At 40.9% G+C, this 24595-nt stretch overlaps 1 protein-coding gene across 1 annotated transcript; it reads left to right on the top strand.

The window, feature by feature from the left end:
* The first annotated feature begins 1119 nt into the window (after positions 1-1119).
* LOC145481533 (uncharacterized) lies at positions 1120-24396 on the top strand. Its single transcript, XM_081460028.1, has 6 exons — positions 1120-1192; positions 14085-15312; positions 16132-16233; positions 19960-20043; positions 23287-23337; positions 24299-24396. The coding sequence occupies exons 1-6, from the start codon at positions 1175-1177 to the stop codon at positions 24382-24384; spliced, it is 1569 nt and encodes a 522-aa protein (XP_081316154.1). The 5' UTR covers positions 1120-1174; the 3' UTR covers positions 24385-24396.
* Positions 24397-24595: the final 199 nt, after the last annotated feature.

Below are 24595 nucleotides of genomic sequence, written 5' to 3'. Positions count from 1 at the left end.
GTTTCTTTGCAAAACAACACTCCACATGTGACTCTTTTTTTCTCAAAAATCACGTGATTCTGCATACTTTTGTGACTCAGTTACCAAATTTGGACGAGGGGTAACGCAAGGCTTTCTTGCGTGATAAATGTAAAAATAAGTTTCTATGTGTGGAATTTAGTAATGTTTAAGAAAATCACAAAATTTGGGTATTTGGGTATTTGGGTCACTTTGTTTGTTTTAATTTTTTGTTGTAAAACGTCAATCCAGAACAGCTTTGTCCAGCGTACTATGATGTCACAAAAGCTGTACATGCATTTTAAAATGCACTTATCATTGGCTTTCCCTGGTGTCGATCCTTAGTGCCCCTTGAGATTTGTTTTCACATGAAATCCTCTTCGCCCGGGGGCTAAGAAGCTAGAGTACCTTCATTTACACGGCTGTGTTTCTGCAGTATAACAGACGGATTTGTCGAGTTTTTTGCTCTCCTTGCCCTAATCTGGATGCAGCAACCCCACTGTATCATGGGTATTAGGATAAAACACATTCCATTCAAATAACATACGGCAAGTTCATCTAGGATTTTAAAAGCGATGTCCGATGGGTTCATTCTGGGGGCTTGACACGTTCGTTTCCAGAACTAAACAATACCGCTGCCTCGCAAGCACAGGCAAATGTCAAAAATTTGCCATTCCCCGCATATTCCAAAGGGGGACCCCAATATTAAAAGGACGGGAGGGTGCTTGTCGTACCTTTTAGGGGTTAAAAAAGTACGTTTGGTATCTCTTAGGGTGTTCAGTCTCAAAAGGTCTAAAGCAGGAGCTTTTGCAGTACCCCTAAGGGTATTGAGCCGAAAAGAAATGACAAGAAATCATGTGTTGTTTTGGAATAGGTACCTCTTAGCGGTGAAAAAATTTCAAGCCACGTCCACAAAACAGGATCTTGGTACCTTTTAAGGGTTCTTTTCAAAATTTCCGATGAGCACCCCCGTCCTTTTTACGTGGGAGTTCCCCTGGGGTTCAACCCCGCGAAAGCCAATGATAAGTGCATAGTTATTTGTTGTTAGATAGAAAGAATCGTTCCTTTTAATGTCTTAAATTCAAGTACTGATCATTATAACAATGTTTACTTAGGTTATACTTCAAAATATAATTCAGTGAGACCCACGCAAGTCATTCTCTAAAGGCTCTCTGCGATGTCCAAGCGAAAAGAGGTAATGTCTTTTTTATAGCCTGGTCAATATTTTGCTTAGCGTTTTTTATCTTCCCCTTTTTCATAAAGTGACTCGCCCATCAAGTGCACTCAGCCGACATGTTTTGGTTCATGATTTATAATGTGAAGCAGTTTTATCTTGTATATGACCCATTGACTTTTGGGATTTTCTCCAGAAATGGCCATCAAAGAACGGAAGGCAAAAAAAAATATCAATTTTTAAAAAGAGTCCATAAATGAGGGTGGAAAACGTTGATCTCATGCCTAAACCACTCCTATGGACAAATTTCTCACACCAAGAGATCCTAATCCTGCTCACACTTAGCCTGTGATCAGGCTGTCGATTGGGTTATAGAACGAACAAAATTAGAGATGAGAGGAGCTGGCCGAGAGCAGTCTAAAGAAGAACAAATGGTGGGAGCCTGTTCAAAGGCTAAATTTTTAGCTAGAGAATTTGAGCTTCATGTAGTGCAGCCATAACTGCAAATTTCCAAAAAAAAAAATCGATATTAATTCATTTACTGATGTAATAGAAGAAAAGTCCATGGAGTTCCACCGCATCTCAAGTTTTGAAAGCAAACGTTCTGGAGATGATGTTATGGTTGGGGAGTTGAAATTTCTTCGGAGATCTTCGGCTATGTATGGGTTTTCTTTGAGAAACCTGTGACTCGGAAATAGTTGGCAGGAATATAAACTCTCAATGGCAGTCGCCAGAACTTCCTTTCATAAACAGATCATGCATGTGATTGCTAGAGAGCTGTCTTATCCATCAAAAGGGCTTATCTCCCTTCACATATGGCACAAAATAATAAATACAGAAAGGTTATTTTGCAGTGATCTTCACGAGTCAGCTGGTTCTTACAGTTTTCTACAAATCTTAGTTAATGTGATTATATGAAATCTCATTGTAAAAGTTAACATTTCATTTCACTTTGAGGCAAATAACTCAGATTTTTTGGAAGCATGCACAAAACGTTAACTTTTGAGATATGATTAAATTAATTTGCGGTTTCATTTGGCGCCACAGAATTTTCTTGTCACAAACTAGAAAACATCTTTCGGTGGTCTAACCTTTAATGCAAAATATTTATTATATCCTGGCGGAGACTCGAAAGAAGCGGTAACTTAATTTTTGATTTATGCGTTAATTAATTGATATTAATCAGTTAACAAAAAATGCAAGTTTATTAATACGTTATCGCTTTAGTGGGTTTGGACCCCTAAACCATCCCAATAGTGCACTCTGCATTAAAAAGAGAGTTTTTTTATTTCAAGAATACTGCTTTCACATTTGTTGTAACTTAGGCCAGTCCAAACGCCGCCCCAGTCATGCGTCGAACCCAACTGATGAGTTAAGTGCGGCAGAAGAGCGGCGTCTGAATCAGTCTGGTTCGACAGGTTAGGTTTGGTGCGGCAAACCACATTAAATTCGGCAGGGTCTGTCGCAATATGCGACGTTACAGCGGCGGCTGATTCATACGGTGTTCTCCTCATGTGCCGAACCTGATGCATAAATTACTGTAATGTATTTTTCATATAACGGCACTCGTGATTGGCTCAAAAATGAGTGGCGTGACAAGTCATGCATGAAGCTGGATTCGTGGCCAAAATTAAAAGGCGAATGGTAAAATACGAGACTTTGCGAGACAGTGAGACGAGCATTTTTCCTTTCCAGCCGGAGACATTTTGACTTTTTAAATTGCGAGACAGAGACTTCAAAGTGTTTTGGAATGAGAGCGCGAGACGTCCAGACTCTTAATCGAGTCCCCGTTTTAGTTGAGAGCTATGACAATGAGCTAGAATGAACCTTTACAGAAGTCTTACAATGGAGCCTTTTGTTGTAAACGCCTGTATCGAGACATCAGATCTGAAAATCTGTCAACAGCCAATAAACTATATTATTTTCTTGGTCATGACCTAATTTCCGTTCAGGGGGTTGAGCTTGGGCCTTTCCCCTATCTTTTTTGACTGGCACGCTGTCACTTACTACTCCAGTTGTCTGGAAGTCGTCAAAAAAAAGCGCAGCTGTGTTTGAACTCAGTAGAAGTCGCTGGAAGCGTTCATGTAAACCATGAAGGAAACCGAAATGAACAAAAGGTCTTCCCATCGCAAGCGAAAGCACGAATCACGTAAGTACTCTATTTAACAATTAGATTATGAGCTCGAGATTTCTATGAGGTGATAGTTGATGAGGACGAAGGCCTCATCAACTGTCGCCTCATAGAAATCGAGAACGAATAATCTAATTGTTTTAGTAGAATTCTTGCTATAATTAAGTTCAAATAACGGTTTCCAATTATTTCTTGACGTGTTATTAAACTTTGCGCCTGAAAAAGGTCGCTCGGATTGAATTGTCATTTAAATTTGAAGTTGTGTGCACGCGCGCATTATTTTGTCAATAATTTCAACTTTTTGAAAAGTCAAGAAACCGTATATATCCTTCGTTTAGACTTCTCGGGAATTTAATTATCCATTTGCATCAAAATTTTCCTCCAAAAATTTGGAAAAACGAAAAAAACGTCGCATTTCCTAGGCGACCTCCAGCCACTGCACACTAATGGCTGATAGTGTTCAATGGCTCAGTCAATCAGATTACAGCATTTGCATTAGTATACTAGTAGAATTCTACTGAAAATGTTTAGATATCAATATGCCGATAATTCGTTATTAGTCTATCAGTAAAACTTCAATAATGGCATCGCGTAAACAACCGCGCCACGTTTGGCCAGTTAGGTCCCGCAGTTACATCATTCATCCAACGTCAATATTATTACTATAAGCTACTATAGAGAGCTATGAAAGGTCTAGGCTGCAAGTTACATTGACGGTGGTTTTAGCGGGGATTATTTGCTCAAGATGGTAAAAACTGGCAAAATAGGTCAAAATAACTAAAATACACTCGACCGCTTTCCATCGCGTCAAAAGCGGGCAAATCAAAACCACCAGCTTCGCATACAGGAATCAAAAGATATCATTTTTTCCTCCAGCTCTTCTCAGCAGTCCGGAATCCTAAATCCCTGAATCTGATTGGCCAATTGCGCACCACTCTAGCGGTCTAAATTTCCCATGCGGATACCGAATACAGACCGCTCAGAAATGTCCAGCTTAGGCAACTTTTCAAGCTTTTTGTTACACCATAAAACAATGTCAAATGTAAACATTCAACACTTTAGCAACTTTTAAGCTTTTTGTTACACCATAAAACAACGTAAAATGAAATCATTCAGTCAACAAACTGGCAACATATCAAACTTTTTTGTCGCTTTTCGTGCCCGAAATATTAAACTGACGTGTACGCCAGTTTTGAACTGAACAGCTTCAACTAAAACTCATCGCAAAAGTTGCTTTCCAAGCAATACCGTAGAGAAAAAAAATAAACACGTTATTTGCCGGCCTTGGTCGATCCGTATTGGGAAAAACTGTGCCCTCGGTCTCGAGTACGGCCCGAGGCAGGGGTTGTGCTGACCAGATATTCACCCTACATAATATCATTGAACATGCGGTGCACAGAGTGGTAGAGGCAGCTTTATATCCTCTTCTGTAGACTTCCAAAAGGTCTTTAATAGTGTACACAGAGAGAGCTTGTAGCGCATACTTCAAGACTATGGTGTCCCCCTGAAGATTGTCCAACTTAGCCAAAGCTTCTACAAAGCATTCTCTTGTTGTGTCAAGGGCGGTGATATCTGCTTTGAGGTCCAAACAGGAGTTAGGTAAGGTTGCGTAATGTTTGCATTTCTATTTAACTTGGTCATTGAGTGATATGTCGTTTCACGAAAGACCAACCCAGGGGCATTCGGTGGACCCTCATCTCCACCTTAGAGGATCTGGATTTCAACGATGATATAGCACTCGCATCTTACACCCACTGCCACATGCAAGAGAAGACAAGTATACTAAGTACTTATGCTCATCAACAAGGACTCAACATCAACCTCACCAAAACAGAAGTCATGGCTCTTAACACCTCTAGCCCTCAACCAATCAAGATAGGTGAAAAAGATCTCCCTATGACTGAGCAATTTGAGTACTTGGATAGTGTCACGTTCCACAACCGATGGAACTGGATTATTGCTATGAACGGATACGACACACGAATCCAATCTAGAAGTCCGCCATGCTGCTTTAATAATCAACTTCCCAACTTACATTGCGCGCTTAAGTATATTATGTATGATGCACCGAAATGTACCTTACAAACACTACATCCCTTCCGTTTTCGGTATAACTACTATGATCTTAAGGAAATGTCAACACAATTGAAAGTCAACTAAAAACCTAGTACGACTTAAACTCACAAAACGGCTGGCCATAAAAATTATTAATTCTCCTCTTTTGAACCGTAACAGTCAATAATGACATCAAGTCATAACAGAGTCTCTAACAATAGCATTCAAGTCAAAACAGAGTCCTTAACAATGACGCTCAGGTCATAACAAAGTCTTTAAATCTTTCCGGCAGTTTCCTGGCCCTTGTTGGTCTCGTCATAACCGGGCTGCTCAGTTTTTCTTGTTCTGCTTCCGGTTCTACAGGATCAGCAACATCAAGCAATGGAGTTGTTTCCCCCGGATTCTGTGATGCTTCCTCGTACTTCTTTACATGAGTTGTGTTTCGCATAAGTTGAACGCCTTCTGGTGATTCAACGACAACACTGTTCCCAGTTTTGGTTACAACATCATAAGGCTCAGGAGCAAATGGTGTTGACAACTTGTTTTTGCGCTCTTGTTTCACTAAGACTTTGTCACCTGGAGCTAGGTCTGACTCCTGGGAATTCCTCTTCTTGTCTGCATAGTGTTTAGCTTTGGCTTTCATTTCGCGATCTCGGTCTCGCATCTCACTCTCTGTACTCTCCTCTCTCAATTCAGGTAGTTTAGTACGCATCTTCCTGCCAAACAAGAGTTCTGCTGGACTCACACCTGTGGTAGTATGAGGGGTTGACCTATATGCTACCAAATACTTGCGAACTTCCTTCTTCCATTCTTTTCCTTCAGCTTGAGCTATTTTCATTCTCTTGAGGAGGGACTTGTTTTGTCTTTCCACCTCGCCGTTCGCTTGTGGCCACAATGGTGTGGTCTTCCTGTGTTCTATGCCGTTATCCTCCAAATACTGCTCAAACACTTCTGATCTGAACTGTGGACCATTGTCGCTTCGAAGTGATTGAGGTAGTCCATGTGTGGTGAAGATTTTCTCCAAACACTCTATGACTTTCTCTGATGTTGTCGAACGCATGACTTCCACTTCATAGTATCTGCTGAAGTAATCAACGATGACTAAGACAGATTCTCCTGATGGTAATGGGCCTAATAGGTCTATGGCCAAATCTTGCCATGGGCTACTTGGTAATGGGGTTGACTTGATTGGCTCTGGGTTTGCCGGACTGCTTACAAGCTGACAGCCATGACAGGTTCTGCAAAACTTCTCGGCTTCCTTGTCAATCCCAGGCCACCATACCTTTGATCGCAATCTCTGCTTCATACTGACAATTCCTGGATGTCCTTCATGGGCAAGGCTCAGTACTCTCGGTCTCAACTTGCTCGGAATGACAATCCTGGTACCTCGAAGAATTAACTTGCCAATAACACACAGTTCACCACATACTGGTATATACTGCTTGTGCTGATCACCTTTCCAGTTTCCATCTTTAATGTGCTGACGCAATTCCACGAACTCTCTGTCCTGTGATGAGGCTTCTTCAATTTCACGTGTTGTCATCGCTTGAGGAGTGGCAGTTACTGCGACAAACCTGACAAATTCATCTGACACCTTGTGCGCTGATGAAGATTCTGTTTGCTCGTTCGCATGCAGTAAGCGTGACAACGGATCGGCAATATTCTGCTCTCCAGGTAGGTATTTGACTTGGAACTTGTATGGCTGTAATCGCAAGATCCATCTTTCGATTCGTGCACACGGCTTCGATCTGCTTGAGTAGATTGTTTCCAACGGTTTGTGATCAGTGTACAGTTCAAACTCAATGCCGTAAAGGTACACATGGAATCGTTCACATGCCCATACAACAGCCAAGGCTTCTTTTTCCGTTTGCGAATAACGCTTTTCCACATCGCTTAGACTCTTGCTTGCGTAACTAATGACTCTTTTCCTGCCTTGCTGCTCCTGGATGAGGATCGCACCGAGGCCTACCGGGCTTGCGTCTGCTATGATTAGTGTCTTGGCATTTTTATCAAAGTAACCAAGAGTTTCTGCACTTGATAACCTCCTCTTAAGCTCACTGAATGCGTTCTTCTGCTCTTCTCCAAACTCGAAACGGACACCCTTTTTGGTTAATCTGCGCAATGGCTCTGCGACCGTAGCAAAGTCCAGAATGAAACGAGCATTGTAGTTTGCCAGTCCCAGAAAGCTTCTGACTTCTGATGCACTCTGCGGTTCTCTTGCATCAACAATTGCTTTTACCTTGTCTTCCGCAGGGCCAATGCCATTGTCGCTTAACACCAGTCCCATGAACACCATCTGGGTCATGTGGAACCTGCACTTCTCTGCATTCAGCGTGAGATTCTTCTCTTTCAGCCTCTCCAAAACTCGCTGCAATCTTCTGTCATGTTCTTCAGTGTTCTTCCCATGAATAATGATATCATCTGAGATGTTGGCAACACCTTCACAGCCTTGTAATGATTGCTGAATGACATGCTGGTACACTTCTGGAGCTGAGCTTATCCCAAACATAAGGCGCTTGTACTGGTATAGACCACAATGTGTAGTGAACGTTGTGATACTTCTGGAATCTGGATGGAGTTCTAATTGGTGATAACCCCATTTTAAATCCAGTTTACTGAACACTGTGCTTTGGTTGAGGTTTTGGAGCACTTCGTCCACTGTGGGTATGGGATAACGTTCTCTGATAATGGCTTCATTAGCCCTTCGCATGTCTACACAAAGGCGTATTTCGTCATTCTGCTTTGGGACTACTACAACTGGACTAACCCACGGGGTCGGGCCCTCTACCGGTTCAATTATGTCCATGGCTACCAGTTCTTCAATCTTTTCTTCAATCTTGTCTCGAAGACTAAATGGGGTGCGCCTGACTGGCTGCGCCACAGGAGGTACATCTGGATTCACATGCAACTTAACTTGGTAATTCTTTAACTTTCCCACACCTTCAAAGATTTCTTTGTAATCGGACATAATTGTCTCATTAGATGTCACTGTGCAGATCTGGGTTCCTAATTTCAACACGCCTAGCTGTATGGCAGTTTCTCTTCCAAGCAGTGCTGCCCCTTCACCATTAATAACAACAAATTCGGCTTCGGTTTCTTTCCCCTCTACTCTTGCCAGTGCTGAGAATGTTCCTAGAACGTTCAGCGGCTGTTTACTGCCATACGCATAAAGCTTCTTATCACTCTTTCTCGACACACACTTAATCTTGTCTTGCTTTAACTTTGACCACAGATTTTTGTCAATCACATTGGTGCTCGCACCCGAATCAATCAGCATTGCAACTACAACTCCGCCCACAGTCACATCTATTTTCTCAGGAGATGTAGCGGAATTCACAGTAAATGCATACTCATCTTCATCTCTTTCACTTCCCACATACCTGACTGACTTCTTCTTTTTCTTTCCTTTTGTCTTCTCTTCCCGTCTAGGTTTGGGAGGTTTGGCTGTTTTTGTTCTACACTGCGAACCAAAATGGTCAGCTCCTCCACACTTATAGCAAGTTTTTCCTTTCGCAGGGCATTCAGAGTCTCGTCCAAAATGTCCTACTTTTCCACATCTGTAGCATGCTCGCTTTACAGACTCCTTGTCTTTGTCTTCCTGCTTGTCGCGGACCAAATTCACATCCTTTCTGCCTTCCATATTCTCCAGCTGTGATTGAACTCGCTCGTGATTTGCTGCCGTCGAAAGTAACAGCTCTAAGGTTAATTTCTCACCTTTTTCCAGTAGTTTCCTCCTTAATGCATGTGATTTACATCTTTGCACGACTTGATCACGAATCTGGTTTTCGGCTTGTTCGCCGTAGTCACAGTCCTTGACCACTTGCCTCAATCGCGTCACGAACTGAGCCACAGTTTCGCCGTCCTGTTGTTCCATGCTGCGGAACAGGTGATTTTGGTAAGTCGAATTTACCTTTGGAATGAAATAATCGTTCAAAGCCTTCACCGCTTTTTCGTAATCTTTCGCCTCGCCTGTGTCAGTCAACGTTTCGAAAATTTCTTGAACAGCTTCGCCGGCAGAATGAAGGAGTAAAGCTCTCCTCTGGATTTTATTATCCGCTTTATCCGCTTCGATGAGCAGGCCTTTGCTGTCGGCATACATCGAGAAACTTTTCAACCAACGCTGCCATCGCCTTCCCACGCCTGAAGGTTCACCATGTGGGTCGAAGGGTTTTACACTCGTTAAATCGTCTATCTTTATTGACGCCATGGTCTGGGCAGTTGCAACTTCAATCCTCGTCGCCAGATGTCACGTTCCACAACCGATGGAACTGGATTATTGCTATGAACGGATACGACACACGAATCCAATCTAGAAGTCCGCCATGCTGCTTTAATAATCAACTTCCCAACTTACATTGCGCGCTTAAGTATATTATGTATGATGCACCGAAATGTACCTTACAAACACTACAGATAGCATTGTCAGATATGATGGCAGAGCAGGCATATATTTCCAGAGCCGGCTAAACGAAGCCAGGAACTCCTTCAAATTAAAACGCTAAACAATGTGTGGCGCACCAAACTCAAGATCTACCATAGCTGTGTTCTGTCTACGCCTTTTGTATGGGTCAGAATGCTGGCGAATGGCAGAAAGTGATCTGAGAAAGCTGTCGACCTTCCACACGAAACGTCTGTGAAACGTCCTTCGTATTTTCTGGCCTCAGACCATTTCCAACAAGGATCTGCTTATACAACGCGAACAAGAGTGCATTGGTACCATCATCATGCAGAGACGATGGCGATGGATAGGTCACGTCATCAGGAGGGAGAGAGACTCGGTTTCGAAGATGGCACTCCACTGGACATCGGAGGGTAGGCGCAAGCTTGGCAGACCCAAAAATACATGGCGACGCACTGTCGAGGCAGAGATGAGGGACTTGGGCGATAGCTGGAGCTCCATTCAAAAGCCGGTCGGAGACAGACACTTGTGGAGGTCCTTTGTTGCTACCCTGTGCGCCAGTGGGCATGATGGGCAGTGAGTGAGTTCACCTGGAATACTTGTGCTTATACACTGTTCCACAGGGGACAACTGATACGTTATCCGACTCCGTGGGCTTCATGATGAGCTCTCATGGGTTGTGTGCTTTCTTGGTTCCCCCTGTTAGCCTTTTAGCCAGCTTCTGGAAACTGGCTGGAACTGGAAATTCGGCTATAACACACTGCGTTATGATATCCTTGAACAAAATAACTTTTTCTGGCACCAAAATGACTTGCGGTAAGTTTTGAAGCTTTTTGTGGAATTCAGACAATTTAGGAGAAGTCAGGATTATTTTTTCCTCGAGAATTTGAAAGTTGCTCTATTGAAATTCAATATTAAGTGATGAGAAGACGTCATTTGTAAAACCAAACAAACGAATCAAGACTTCAAGCCCCTTAGCCTCGGGAAAAATCAAGACTCTGAGTCAGCTTCGTATAAAAATCGGGACTGTGAGAAGCAACTAACGGCTAAAAAGCGACACTGCGAGACCCGTCAAATTCAACTAAAATTTTATGAGACCCAGAGTTTTTGAAGGACCATTTGCCACCCCTATTAAAGGCAACAAAAACTCCGTGGTGTTTCGGAGCTCCCTTTATGCCTTCGATTTATGAGAAACGGGACTCAATAAGCGGGTTTCCTCAGCGTAAATTCATTTTTGCTGTTTCTTCATGATAATAGCCCAGCTTAAGAGATTTCTTATTAACAGCTCGATACCAGGAGAAAACCTTTCTAAATGCAACCAGTGAACCTTGCGATTGCGATTTCCCTATAAGTATTGCTATAAACAGCGAAATATTTGTCACAGATTTTCGATTTGGACAGAGTTCTTGAATTCAGAACGGATTGGATTCAGAACTTGTGCCAGAAATGCAAAAAAAATTGGGGGTCACCGACTTCGTTTCAAAGATAAAGCCTGTGCAAAACTACCCTGATTTGGATAAATTGACGCACGTAATTCAGCATGGTCCACAGGGGTTTATAGTTAAAAATATCGAAAGTGAGTCAACGGAGGCAAACGATCTTAGTCATAGTTTGTAGAAGTGGGTCTGCTGCGTAAATAATTCCAAATGTTGCCAACGTTTTCACAAAACTTTACCCTTCAAGAGGCATTTGAAACCGCCGCACAGATAAACGAGGAGCTAAAAAGAACGGAATTCGATGGTGCATTTCGCAGAAAATTCAAACTTCTAATCGATAGATTCTCTTCATTTTTTCACAAAACGTAAAAAACGGTAGAGAAAGTGATCCATCAAAAGAAAAATAGGGGTTACCGTACGTCCAAGATCGTTAAATCCAGGCAAAGCTATAGCAGTAGCCGTCTGCCCTATCAATTAATCATTTTGTTAAATCCATTTTGAAATCACTGGCTATCCTTACAATCTAATTGGCTCTCAATGGTGCGATTTATTCACGAATCGCACTATTTTTTGCTCTAAATCGCATCTTTTTCTCAGCCATTGAGAATGGAACAGTAAAACAAAACAACAAATCAGATTTCAATATTAGTTTAAAGTAAACAATAAAATTTCAGGAAAATGAAAGGCAAAAAGCCATTGTGTGGGGAATTTAGCAACTAGTATAGCCAAAACTTTGTTGTTATTGTGTTTTTTTTTTCCAAAAAACTTGACGAATGTAATTAATTACAGTTTCTACATGACGATTGTCAGCTCCTTCAGGCTGAACACCTACTTTAATGGAAGTTTCCAACTTTCAGTGTCCATTTTGATGAATATTTTGGCGATTTTTCTTCAACATCTGCTCAAAATCCGTATGATACCGAGTCCAGTAAAACATAAACAAACGAAAACCACACAACAACAAATTCAGGGCCATCTCAAGAAGGTAGATGTTTCCAGGTTTCTGGCAGTTTCAAACGAAGCAACAAAAGAGCTCAGCTCTGTCGCTGTGAATAAACATAGTCAAAATACACCCCGCTCCACAAAACAGGGAATGAATGAACGTCTTACGAAGCTGGTGTTAGTCCTGCCATCTTGGAAATATCTTGAAACAAATGGCGCCGCAAGAACTTGACAAGGTCCTGAGTATTGAGTCCTTCGCCGAGGTCACAAAAAGAAACGGAGATGATAACGAGCTGGACTCCCTTAAAATCATGCCATTAAACGGTATGAAAGAAAAAAAACGTACCATCCACTGGGCATCGTGCACTCGAGGGAGTTTCACAACTCAAAAGAAATCCATCGCAGAATTACGCAGGATGCACCTTCAAATTCCTTCTCCAAAGACAATGAAAAGTCTCAGCCTCAACCACACAAGAAAGAAAGACCTTCCATCATTGATTCAAGCGACGAGAATTGAACTTTTATACCTGAAGCAGACTATTTTCGTTCTGACTTCAAAACCGCTTGTTTCTTTGTCATGCTCGGATGAGTTTTCGTCACATGACATCGTTTGGCATACTAAATGAGACGTAAAGGCGTTTCCGGTTCCGCTTTTTTTTTAACAAACCGGCTACTGGAACAATACACCAAAAGTCTAAAAATTAAGGCGATAAAATTGTGCGATTTCAAAATGGATCTAATAAAGTGGCTATTGAACTTCATGTCGTGCAATTTTGGTCTGAAATCATACTTGTGATTTCAAATCGAACTCGCGCTACGCGCTCGTTCGATTTTGAAATCACGCGTATGATTTCAGACCAAATTGCACTCCACTCAGTTCAATTACCATTATTTATTAGTAGTAACAATCGCGCGCGCTCGATGCATGACGTGGCGTGTGAATTTGCGTGCGCAGTAAGGCTGCACAGGGAGCCTTCACATCCGTGTAGAATATGAATAAAAGATCAACCTACCTTTATCGCGCGGCCTATCGCGCGTGTTTTGTGTTTTGTGGCGGCCATTTTGATTTTTAAATACGTGCGCGGTCTGCTAGTGCGAGGTCTGGAACCGACAATTACGGGAATCGCTCGGAGCCTTCTCGGAGCTCTATTATCGTCGGTGAGCGTTAGGCTCCTTCGAAAATTTGCGAATTTTCCCGCCCGTCCCAGACTTCTTAAATTTCGGTTCCAGACTTCGCACTAGTGACCGCGTATTAAAAATTCAAAATGGCCGCATCAAAACACAAAACACGCGCGATAAAGGTAGGTTCAGCCTTTAATCATATTCTAATCGGAATTGATGACTCCCTGTGAGGATGCGCTGAGACAATTAGCGCGAAGGTCCTTAATCGAGTTTGCTTTGGCATATGAGTGTAGCGGCCTTCGGAGTTTCGACTCATGAAAAGTTTGGCGTCTGAACTGGGCCTTATTTTTTAAGCTCGTGCTAAGAATAGGCTAGCAATAGCATTCAGAAAAAGTACAACGCTTTAAGGTTACTCCAAACCTTCGCTGGTGTCCTCTAGCAAAAAATTCGTACGCACGCTGTTTTCAAGGAAACCTCCACAAACTATACATCAATAGAAAGGTTATGAAATGTTAATGTTTAATATTTTATTTTCATTTTCTGGGAAATGTTACCTTGAATAAAAAACTTCAATTTGGTTGGAAAAAAGAAAATTTGGAAAAAGTAGCCCCGCAAAGGTTTGGAGTAACCTTAAGTTCAATTAACATTTTATAAGTTCATAATTCATTTCAAACCTTTCTCTTGAGGATTTCTGTAAAGAAATTTGTGGCAGATTTAACTGTCTAAGATAACAAGCCGAGAACCCACCTCTTTTCAATTTGTGAGTGAAAATTGATTATTATATTTATGCAGCTCTTGAATTTCCTCATCTTCAAATTTTTGATTTAGGAATCGCCCATTCATTATGTGGCCTCCACAACTCGTAAAGTCGTGGAAGATGAAAAACCAAGCTTGTCCTGTGACGAAACATTGGCAGTTACTCTGTTAAGTAGTGAATGGAAGTCATCAAAGGTTGGCTTGTCGACCATCAACAGAGAACTTGCAGTACAATTGGCAAAAGACCCTAATGTGGAGGTTTATGTCTTTCTTCCCAAATGTAGCGAAGAAGATAAGAAAGATGCCCGTAGTCACAGTGTTCAGCTCATTGAAGCAGAAGAACTTCCAGGTTTTGAGCCAATTGATTGGTTGACTTCTTTACCCAAAGGTCATCTTCCTCACTGTGTAATTGGACACGGACTTCACCTTGGTCGACAAATACCACTCATAAAGCGACAGCATGATTGCAAGTGGATTCAAGTTGTCCACACAGCTCCTGAAGAGCTTGGGATGTACAAGAGTAATGAAGGGGCAATTTCGAAATGGGAAGAAAAACATCAAGAAGAGGTAAAACTCTGCGAGCGGGCTGATCAAGTTGTCGCTGTTGGGCCCAAGCTGGCAGATGCCTACTCTCGTTACCTCCGTTCCAGTAGGAAAGATCAAGATGTTATGAATATCACCCCAAGCATTTTCAAGGAGTTTGACAATGTTCAACAAGCCTCTGAAGAAAGAAGGAAGTTTTCTGTTCTGGTATTTGGACGAGGTGATGGCGAAGATTTCAAGTTAAAGGGATATGACATTGCTGTTCAGGCAGTTGCCGAACTGAAAGACCCATCCTACCAGCTCATGCTTGTTGGAGTACCAGAAAGAAAAGGGGATGAAGTGGCAGAAAAGTTACTCCAGCATGGTCTCTCCCCAAGTCAGCTAACTGTTCGCCGCTTTAAGGAAAGTAGGGAAGAGCTAGCCAAATTGTTCTGTGAGGTCGATCTGGCAATCATGACATCGAGGACTGAGGGCTTTGGCTTGGCTGCTCTAGAAGCTCTATCTGCTGGTCTTCCTGTACTTGTGAGTGGTAACTCAGGACTTGGAGATGCTCTGAAGGAGATTCCTTCAGGTACCTCTCACGTAGTTGATTCCGAAGATCCAAAAGAATGGGCCAAGGCTATCAACACCGTCCGTAAAAAAGGTAGAGAGCTTCGACTTGAAGAGGCTAACCTTCTTCGTGCAAAGTATGCAGAGAAGTACAGCTGGCGGAAGCAGTGTGATTGTCTTGTGAAAAAGATGCTGCACCTTTCGTTTGGTAAGATAAATGACTTTGCATTGCCCTTTTGTTTAGTAACCTTTACGAATAAATCAGATTTCCATGAGGTGATAGCTGAAAATGTGGAAGGCCTCATCAACTGTCATCTCATAGAAATCAAAAGGGAATAATCTGATTCAATGTTTTGGCAGAATTCTGACCAAATTTTCTTTAAATGCCGATTTCCAATTAACTCTCGACACATCACGGGTTAGTAAAATCGCGTGCGGATTGAGTTGCCGTTTGATCAAAGCTTGCAGGTCTTTACACACGCTCGTCAGTACGTTGAACCTCGGGATTTCAAAGCAGCATAACAGTCAATTTCCTTTCAGTAGAAATTGTATTATTTACATCTTCCTCTGAAACATAGGAGAACTACAAATGGTACAATGCCTATAATACAATGCTGCAAAACATCCACTTCAAACACGGGTTCCCTTTGAGCGAATACTCAACGTCTATATCTGGCGCAACCGAGTTGACTATTGCTCATATAAAACAAGAGTGAATAGTCATATTGTGTTTAGCAGACTCTCTAAAGGACTGCAAATTTCAAATAATATTGCACTAGTTTCGTTTACAAACTTCAACTTCATCCACATGTGGACAATGAGACGTCCTTTCCCGTGCTTAAAAAAGGGCCTTTTGGGGGTTATATTCTGTTTTGGGTCTCGTTTGAGCCTATTAAGAAATTTTTGGACCAACAGTTTGGCCTTACTCGCACGTTCTCGTCACTAATATACCTGAGTAACTCCCCCACCTACGCCGAGTGTTTTTTCATTTTATTAACCCTTGAAGTAAATTAAATTTAAACCCCAGGAAACACCCAAGACAAACTGGAACAAGTGCAAAATCAAGTAGAAAAGGCGAACGAAAAGATGAAAAATTTGGGGAAGCTAACGGAGATAAACCCAGAAGCAGGTTAGTTCACAGTGAAAGGTTGCAACATGGAATTATTTGCACACGCAAATAATTAATCATAGCAATAACAAACGTAAAAATAAAAACGTTGACCAAGGAAAGTTCAAAGTTCAAAGAACTTAAAATACTTAAAAAAGCTATTCGAAGAAGGGAACATTTATCTTGCTATTTTGCTAGAAGTACGAAATTTCAAGTGTCAATCATCTCTTGAGAGCTGTTCTGTCTCCTGTATAATGACTGCGTCATGTATTCAGCATTGTTTCTTACACTTCTGAAAAATAAAGGACACGAAAAAAAGGGTCCTGTTAAACGTGGGCGTTAGGAGTGCCTGCCTGTAAAAATCAGACAAATTCTTAATTTCGCGGCAAGGGTCGAAAATTCGATTTCGCTCATATTCTCATGGTAGATAGGCTAGGGCATGACAAAAACTACTGGATAGTTTTTTTGGCAAAATATCCTTTTATTTCAAAGAAATATGCGAATTACCAACTTCCGTTAAAATCGTCATTTGACGCACCATTTTATTAAGCAAGTTTGAGAGCCTGGCATGCAAAACCACATCATTCTTCCGTCTTTAAAACACTCAAATATTTTTGTGCAATGTTTAAATGTGTACTGGGTTGGTTTTAGGGAATGTTGCGTTGTCTTTTTGGGTGCAAAATAATTAAATTTCGAAGACATGTATTTCATTCACTTAAAAGTATTTCGTGTATATAATTAATTTTCACCATGTGCGAAACCTTCAAATGGATTAAGCTTCTGGTGGTTGAATCGCAGAAGGATGATCTACAGATTCCTGTAAAAATTTCTTTGGGCAAATGATTGTGAGCGACGCGAGAGCTTTTCAAAGTACGTCAAAAATGCAAATATTTGACCGTCCGTCGTCAAATTTCAATTTACGGGTTAGACGTATATTTTAGCATGCGCCACATGACTTGACCTATCATAAGTTGAAATAGACACAGAGCTGATAATTTCGAAATGTTCTAACCTTATTTGTTGCAAAAGGCAGGTCCAAAGCCGATTTGACGTGTTTCTCTCACCATTCGTCACACATAAAGCAGAAGTTTGCTTTTGTTTACACAAGGTTAACGTCCGATGTACATCGCCAACTGTCAACCTATTATTGGTCGAATTCCATGAATCTGTGACCATCCTTCTGCCCATATGAACATCACTACATCTAAGTCAAAAACGGCTGAGTCATTTCTTGATAGTTGCTTGCTTTGCACTGCGCCAAAATAATACGTTTGATCGATTGCTGACCATTGCTGATAAGCGTGTCGGCGCAGCACAATCTTACAGCCGTTATTTGTTCGTCACGCAATGCTGTCACGGCATATGCTGCACATTTTGATCTATTTTGTATAGAGCACTCTCAGGATAAATGAAGCAATTTAATCATTGTTCATCTGTTTGTTCATATATATAATAATATGTGCATATTTATATAATCGTATTTTATAGTGTACGTGGCCTCTGTCCAAACTAGTGCCTGTACTAACTAGAATTTTAAAAAAATCGCCATAAAACAAATTATAGATCAATGAAGCAAGAACTAGCTGAAATAAAAATAGGAAATCGCAACGTGTCTAATTCGTGAGAAAAACAGACTAAATTTGATTAGTAATTACGTGAGTAAATAGCCCTGGCCATGCCATCTTATTTGGCGTATTTTGTTTGCCTGGGGGCGAGGCATTGGTCTGTTTGTAACAGAAAATAGAGGACTAGTGTCAATACGGTCCAAAATTATTGTCAGTAAAATATTGTAAATAAAACACCTATTGACCGGTTACCTCCGCGGCCACCATTTGGTCGTTCCGATAAGGGTTTCATTATTGTCTTTACCCCTATTAAGCGGCCACCCAAAATTTAAAAACTTTGTTTTGGAAAGGGCGATGGCAGATAAGAGTCTGAAATTGAAGGTGCATGACGAGTGATAATTCAAATACACGTCTATCATGATTGTCTTGAATTGACTCCATGTTCACCAAGAAATTTATAACCCGATAGTGAAAAATTAAATATTCAAGGTACACCAACTTCTATTTAAGCGGCTAGCCCCATTAAGCGGTCACCACCCATTTCCCCGGGGGTAGCCCACTGTATTACATGTAAACCAAAAATAATTGCACAGCGCGAAAAGACCTAGGTATAAGTTTAGCGTTACAGTATTACGCAGGGCATGTAGGTAGCGGTGGTCGAGTAAAAGATAACAACACGGGCAACGGTAAACTATTCATTCTTCTCATTTCTCAATTTAATCTCTTCCTACTCAACACGATTGTGTGCTCCCAGTGGTTCCCAGCCTTACAGAGCCTTATGTATTAGGATAGAAATTGTCCTACCACTACCCCCTAAAATGGGATGACAGCATTGCGTGACGAACAAGGAACCGCTGCAAGCAAGGATTCAATCCATCAAACCACGATGATCAAATGTAATATTTTGGTGTAGTGCAAAGCAAGCAACTATCTACAAATGACTTAGCAATTTTTGACTTAGATGCAGTGGTGATCATATGTGTCGAAAGAGGGTCACAGATACATTGTATTCGACCATTAAATAAGTTGACAGTTGGTGATGTAATCGGACGTTGTGTAAACAAAAGCAAACTTCTGCTTTATGTGCGACGAATGGTGAGAGAAACACGTCAAATCGGCTTTGGACCTGCCTTTTACAGCAAATGAGGTTAGAACATTTCGAAATTATCAGCTCTGTGTCTATTTCAACTTATGATAGGTCAAGTCATGCGGCGCATGTTAAAATATACGTCCGTGAATTGAAATTTGACGAAGGAATGGTCAAATATTTGCATATTTAACGTTCTTTGAAAAACTCTCGCGTCGCTCACAATCATTTGCCCAAAGAAATTTTTACAGGAATCTGTAGATCATCCTTCTGCGATTCAACCACCAGAAGCTTAATCCATTTAAAGGTTTCGCACATGGTGAAAATTTATTATATACCCGAAGTACTTTTAAGTGAATGAAATACATGTCTTCGAAATTTAATTATTTTGCACCCAAAAAGACAACGCAACATTACCTAAAACCAACCCAGTACACATTTAAACATTGCACAAAAATATTTGAGTGTTTTAAAGACGGAAGAATGATGTGGTTTTGCATGCCAGGCTCTCAAACTTGCTTAATAAAATGGTGCGTCAAATGACGATTTTAACGGAAGTTGGTAATTTGCATATTTCTTTGAAATAAAAGGATATTTTGCCAAACTGAAAAAACTATCCAGTAGTTTTTGTCATGCCCTAGCCTATCTACCATGAAAATATGAGCGAAATCGAATTTTCGACCCTTGTCGAGTTATTTTCCATTTTTATGGACAGGGACTCTTAAGAGCAACCTGTAAAAGCTTTAAACTAAATCTGACAAGGTAAAGTCTGCATGCGAGCCAAGTGGCCAATCAGGCCGGAGCTTATCCCGGTTTCTGTAGCATGAAGCGACTAGGAGTATTTCTACTCCCCCCTGGATGGGATGCTAGTCCATCGCAGGGTTACCCCCAGCATTAAGTTCGTCGGTACCCATTTATACACCTGGGTGGAGAGAGGCACTGTGAGAGTAAAGTGAATTGCCCAAGAACACAACACAATGTCCCCGGCCAGGGCTCGAACCCAGACCGCTCGATCCGGAGACGAGCGCACTAACCATGAGGCCACCGCGCCTCCCACACTAAATCTGACAAGCTGGTTTTTTTTTTCCGTCGCAGAAAACCTGAAAGAGGAATTGGGACATCAAGTGAAAAACGTCCGTAAAAAGTTAGACTCCTTGGGAGAATCAACCCAAGATGAAGGTCAGTAGACGTAACGATATTTGAAGGTAGAAAGATTAGATTCCATCTTCAGCCACGAAAAAGGTTACCTTGTAACTTACGCGGTAAAACTTAACTGATACATTTATAAACAAACGGGAAAAATGACGGGATGACTGTTTAGAAATTAATGTTGGTAATTAGTCATGCTCCTGCATTAGAATATTTGCCGCGCTATTATAAACAATAACTTCCATTTGGCGCGAAAACATACTCGGATATTTGTTCGGGGACTTTCTCTGTTGGGAGAAGCGAACAGTTTTCCGAGAGCTTAGCTCGAGGGAAACTGTGAGCTTTGAGGAAGAGAGAATGTCCAACTAAACGACATATATCCGATTGCGTTTGTGTTTATTATCCCCCATACATTGTGCACAACACGCGCAGTTTTGAAAATTGGGGATAATATATAGATTTAGACAAGCGTTTGTGTTTATTATCCCCCATACATTCTGCACAACACGCGCAGTTTTGAAAATTGGGGATAATATATAGATTTAGACAAGCCTAAAAGCGGAGCTCCTGGGCCGGGTTTTTCAAAGGCCTATTAAGGTAATTCCTCTGAAATAAAAGTTACAATAGATTTTTGTTCAAACTTTGTCCACTGAATATTTTTCATATGATAACTTCAATTTTGAAATGAAAAAGGTGGGTGCCCATGCTCATCAAGGAGCAGTGAGGCATTGAAAATGCCCCATTTTGGCATTATTTAATGCTTATCATAAGAACGCATTCCCAGTAATTGTAACATCTTTGTGAGCCCGGACTCATAAGAACACGCATTAAACTACAGTCAATGCAATGTGTCGGACACAAATAAACGTTTTAAGTTTGATTCAGACAGAAAGCTAAATCCTTGATTAAAAATTTGAACCAAATTTCTTGACGTGGTTACCGACTGCAAAATAGGAAAGACCACAGTGTATCTACTATTTTTCTTATTTATTCAATTTTCAGCAATAGAAATTAGATCAGTCTTTTCTCACGCAAAGCTTATGATTAGTTGATTACAATGACTGGAAAAAAAAATTGGGGTCCCCGTGCTCGTTGGTGAGCTAGGGCCATTTTTCAACTGACAGAGCTCAATATCACGGCAAATCCGTCATGTTTTCAATGTGCGCGTGCACGAGCGCGCGCTAATGACGCCATAAATTATGCGCAGTAAGGATGCGCGATGCAAATGTGAGGAATGACTTTAAGCTAACCCAGGATAAGCAAGGACTTTAATTTCACAATAACTGCCTAATTTCTCGCGCGCTGATTGGCCCATTTTTCAATAAGAGTACACACGGATAAAATTTTAATTTATGCAAGCTTTCAAGTCCAACTTTCAGCTGTCAAACTGTCAACTTTTTTAACCAATGAGATTTAATGGACTTTTTTAAGTAGCCAATGAAAAAGCGAGAAAAGCTATTGACAATGTTCGCGTCATTTTGAATGAAATTCACATATTTTTGTTTACGGCAAGTTTATGGCGTCTTTTCCCCTCATTTATTCCCGACATTTGACCATTTTAGGGTCTTGTTATTGTAAAAAACAAATTGACGTTAATTTTTTATGCGTCAATCCTCTTATTGATGATAAACTTCCTTGTCAAAGTTTACTGCGGAACCACTCACAACCACTTTGACAATGTTATGACGCAATTGATCATCAATAAGAGGACAGACGCATTAAAAAACTGACGTCAATTTGTTAATTTTAGTTTTGTAACTTTGCGGTGAGGTTTTCTGTGTATTGTTTTGTCTTCTGTTTTGAGTTTGAATAATCACAAAAGCAGTGAAAAACATTTGTATAGAAGAAAAATTTATAATTGGGTTCTCTTTTAATCCTGGGTTAGCATCAACCGGCTTCCGAACAACCCAGCCCTGGTGAAAACAAAAAACTGACATGAGCCCGTGATCCGATCGAAAACCAGTTCTTGGTCAGCGGCCAACTTTAAAAAACACGTGACCTCGATGAACGCTAAACTTGAGTTCGCGATATGGTCACGTGATACTGGTTAGCGGATACCTTGTTTTGACAGGTGTTAATCGATCATAACATGGATGTCCAATATCAAATAAGGACCCTATAAACGTCGCTTTCAACCTATTAGGTGGAGTACGACCGCCATCTTGGGCGACCCCGCCGTAGTCGTCGTGAGTACGCTATCACTCAGATATTCCCCAATTTTAGTCACGTGACGCAAGTGACGTTCCCGTTCCCTTGCTAAATCAGCCTATTAGCTGAAGTACGACCGCCATCTTGCGCGACCCCGCCGTCGTGCTCAGATATTCCCCAATTTTAGTCACGTGACGAGTTTAGACCAATTGCTCGCTATCGGAAATATTTCATGGATTATAAAGGTCGATATCACTATGACAGTGATATGGAATACACGATCATTAAGTAAAAGAAATAGTTTCACTGTGCGGCGCTTGTGCAAGTTATGTGTCTTTTGTTACGGACTGAGTTTTTTCCCCATCGATTTATGGCCACAAATCGAAGGGGAAAAACGAGGATCCGTAACTTACAGTACGGACCGAGAGAAGGAGGTTAGGAAGATATTTATTATATTTCTACTGCGTGTCTTAAGAGTTCGGGAACGATTTCTATTCACGAGGAACGGCTTCAACCACGAAAACAAAAACAGTGAATTTGAAATAGTTGTTAAGTGACCCTCAGCAGGTTTTAATACACAATTTCAGAATAAAAGCAAGTTTTAAACTTTACTTGCTAAAAATGTTGAGAACACTTGGTAATAAATCACGAAACATTTTGGCAGCAAAAAAAGCTTTAAATTTTAGCGGGCCGTACAGTAGAATACGGCCCGCTAAATTGACCAATCACAGCGTGCGCACTACCTGAGAAATATAATAAGACGCTATATTCACTAAATAAAATGATGCCAGAGACCGCAAACGAAAATGCTGCCGGTTTACGCAGGATCTGTAAAAGATCTGATCAGCCAAAAATGAAAACATAACAATGAAGCAAGGTTGATTACTACGTAGAAAGCTTAGCGGGACAACGACATGATAGAGTCCAAACTGAAAGCCAAGAATTTGTGTTTTTATGTTTTAGTCCGTTATTTTGAAGTCCTTGATATTCACCTCTGAGAATTATACTAAAACAGTTATTCGCCTCAGGCTCAGTGAACATTGGTGAATATTGAGTATTCATCAATGTTCACTGAGCCTGAGGCGAATAATTGTTAAATAACAAATACTTAACATTCCTTTCCAGGTCTTCCAGATCAACCAGAGAGTGCTGTTAAGAAGGAAACAACCATTCCAGGTATTTTGAATTTTTAATGTTAAATTTTGTGTCACCGTCTTTTCTTCATGCTTCTTTCTGAGGAAGTTGATTCGAATTGCTTCTACAATGGAAGGATGGGAGAACATGGAAGCATGGAAATAAGAAAGCCTGGAAACGAATGTTCGAGAATGTAGAAATGGGGGAATGACTAGATGGGAAATTTAGTTGATGGGCAAGAATTGTAAGGAAATAGCTGTCTCATGACTTAGTCATTTACATTGACGAGTTTTGTTTCAAAGGTTCATTACCAGTATCAGAAACTAGTGCTGGTGATTTGAACTTTTATATCCGACTCAAACGACAACAAGCTTTATTTGCACGTTCATAATATTTATAAATCAAGCTTTGTACACCACGTATGAATATAGAATTTAGTAATATGCTATTTCCGAGTTACTTTGTACTCTGTTCCAAAACGAATCCCAGTGCAAAACCTTTCATATTTAAATGAGTTCGATTTGCATGAAAATTAACCTGTAGGCGGAATTCATTTTCATTTGAATGGTTTCGCACGGAGACTCGTTTTGACACAGAGGCAAAAGGCAACTCAGAAATGGCCTATTGCTATCCGCTTAGTTTTTGGTTTCGTAATTTGGTTTTCGTGTTCTCTCTTGAAAACGTTTTATTACCAAGGTCTTGCACATTCTGTCTTTAAACTCCTACAAGCTGCGAGACGACGAAAGCCGGAAGTCACGTTGGATTTTTGCGTTTGACTGCTGTCGAATCGTAACAATCTGGAGACCTAATAAGGTCATCGCTTCTTAGAGATAAAAGTGTGTCGTAGCTCGTAATTTGTAGTCAAAGACCCGAATGCCTTCGCAGCAATTCATGTCTCTGACTAACTCTGAGACGTTATAATTAAGAGAAGAACAGAAATGCTTCAGGACTTTCAGGCCATTTATGTCCATTTATACAAAGAGAATTTCCCTTTCTTTGCTAGTTGAACATACGGACGCCACTGCTTCATCGCCAACGCAGAAAATGTTTACAGGTATTATGAATATTAATGGTAAACTTAGAGTCTGAGGTCTTTTTCTTACCCCCAATTCAAGGAAATTTTGTTTTGTAGTTAAAAAGGGAGGACGAAAAGATGGGAGGACAGGAGGATTGATCGAAAGGTTGATGAGAGAAAAAAGATGGAATGCTGCTGCGTGGTCAACTATTTTATCAAGTATATTCTCAGGGTATTGTTTCACTACTCTCCTACAAGAGAGTTGATGTGGGTGTAAGAGGAGAT

Source organism: Orbicella franksi, chromosome 1 (genome assembly GCF_964199315.1).
Source record: "Orbicella franksi chromosome 1, jaOrbFran1.1, whole genome shotgun sequence".
Taxonomy (NCBI): domain Eukaryota; kingdom Metazoa; phylum Cnidaria; class Anthozoa; order Scleractinia; family Merulinidae; genus Orbicella; species Orbicella franksi.
Note: the sequence above shows the minus strand (reverse complement) of the source record. Positions and strands in the feature narration are given on the sequence as shown.

Bases quoted from the DNA above. Each gene is read 5' to 3' on its own strand.
- LOC145481533 (XM_081460028.1), top strand. The intron at 15,313-16,131 runs GTAAGATAAATG...TTTAAACCCCAG, and splicing joins GATGCTGCACCTTTCGTTTG to GAAACACCCAAGACAAACTG. The intron at 20,044-23,286 runs GTCAGTAGACGT...ATTCCTTTCCAG, and splicing joins AGAATCAACCCAAGATGAAG to GTCTTCCAGATCAACCAGAG.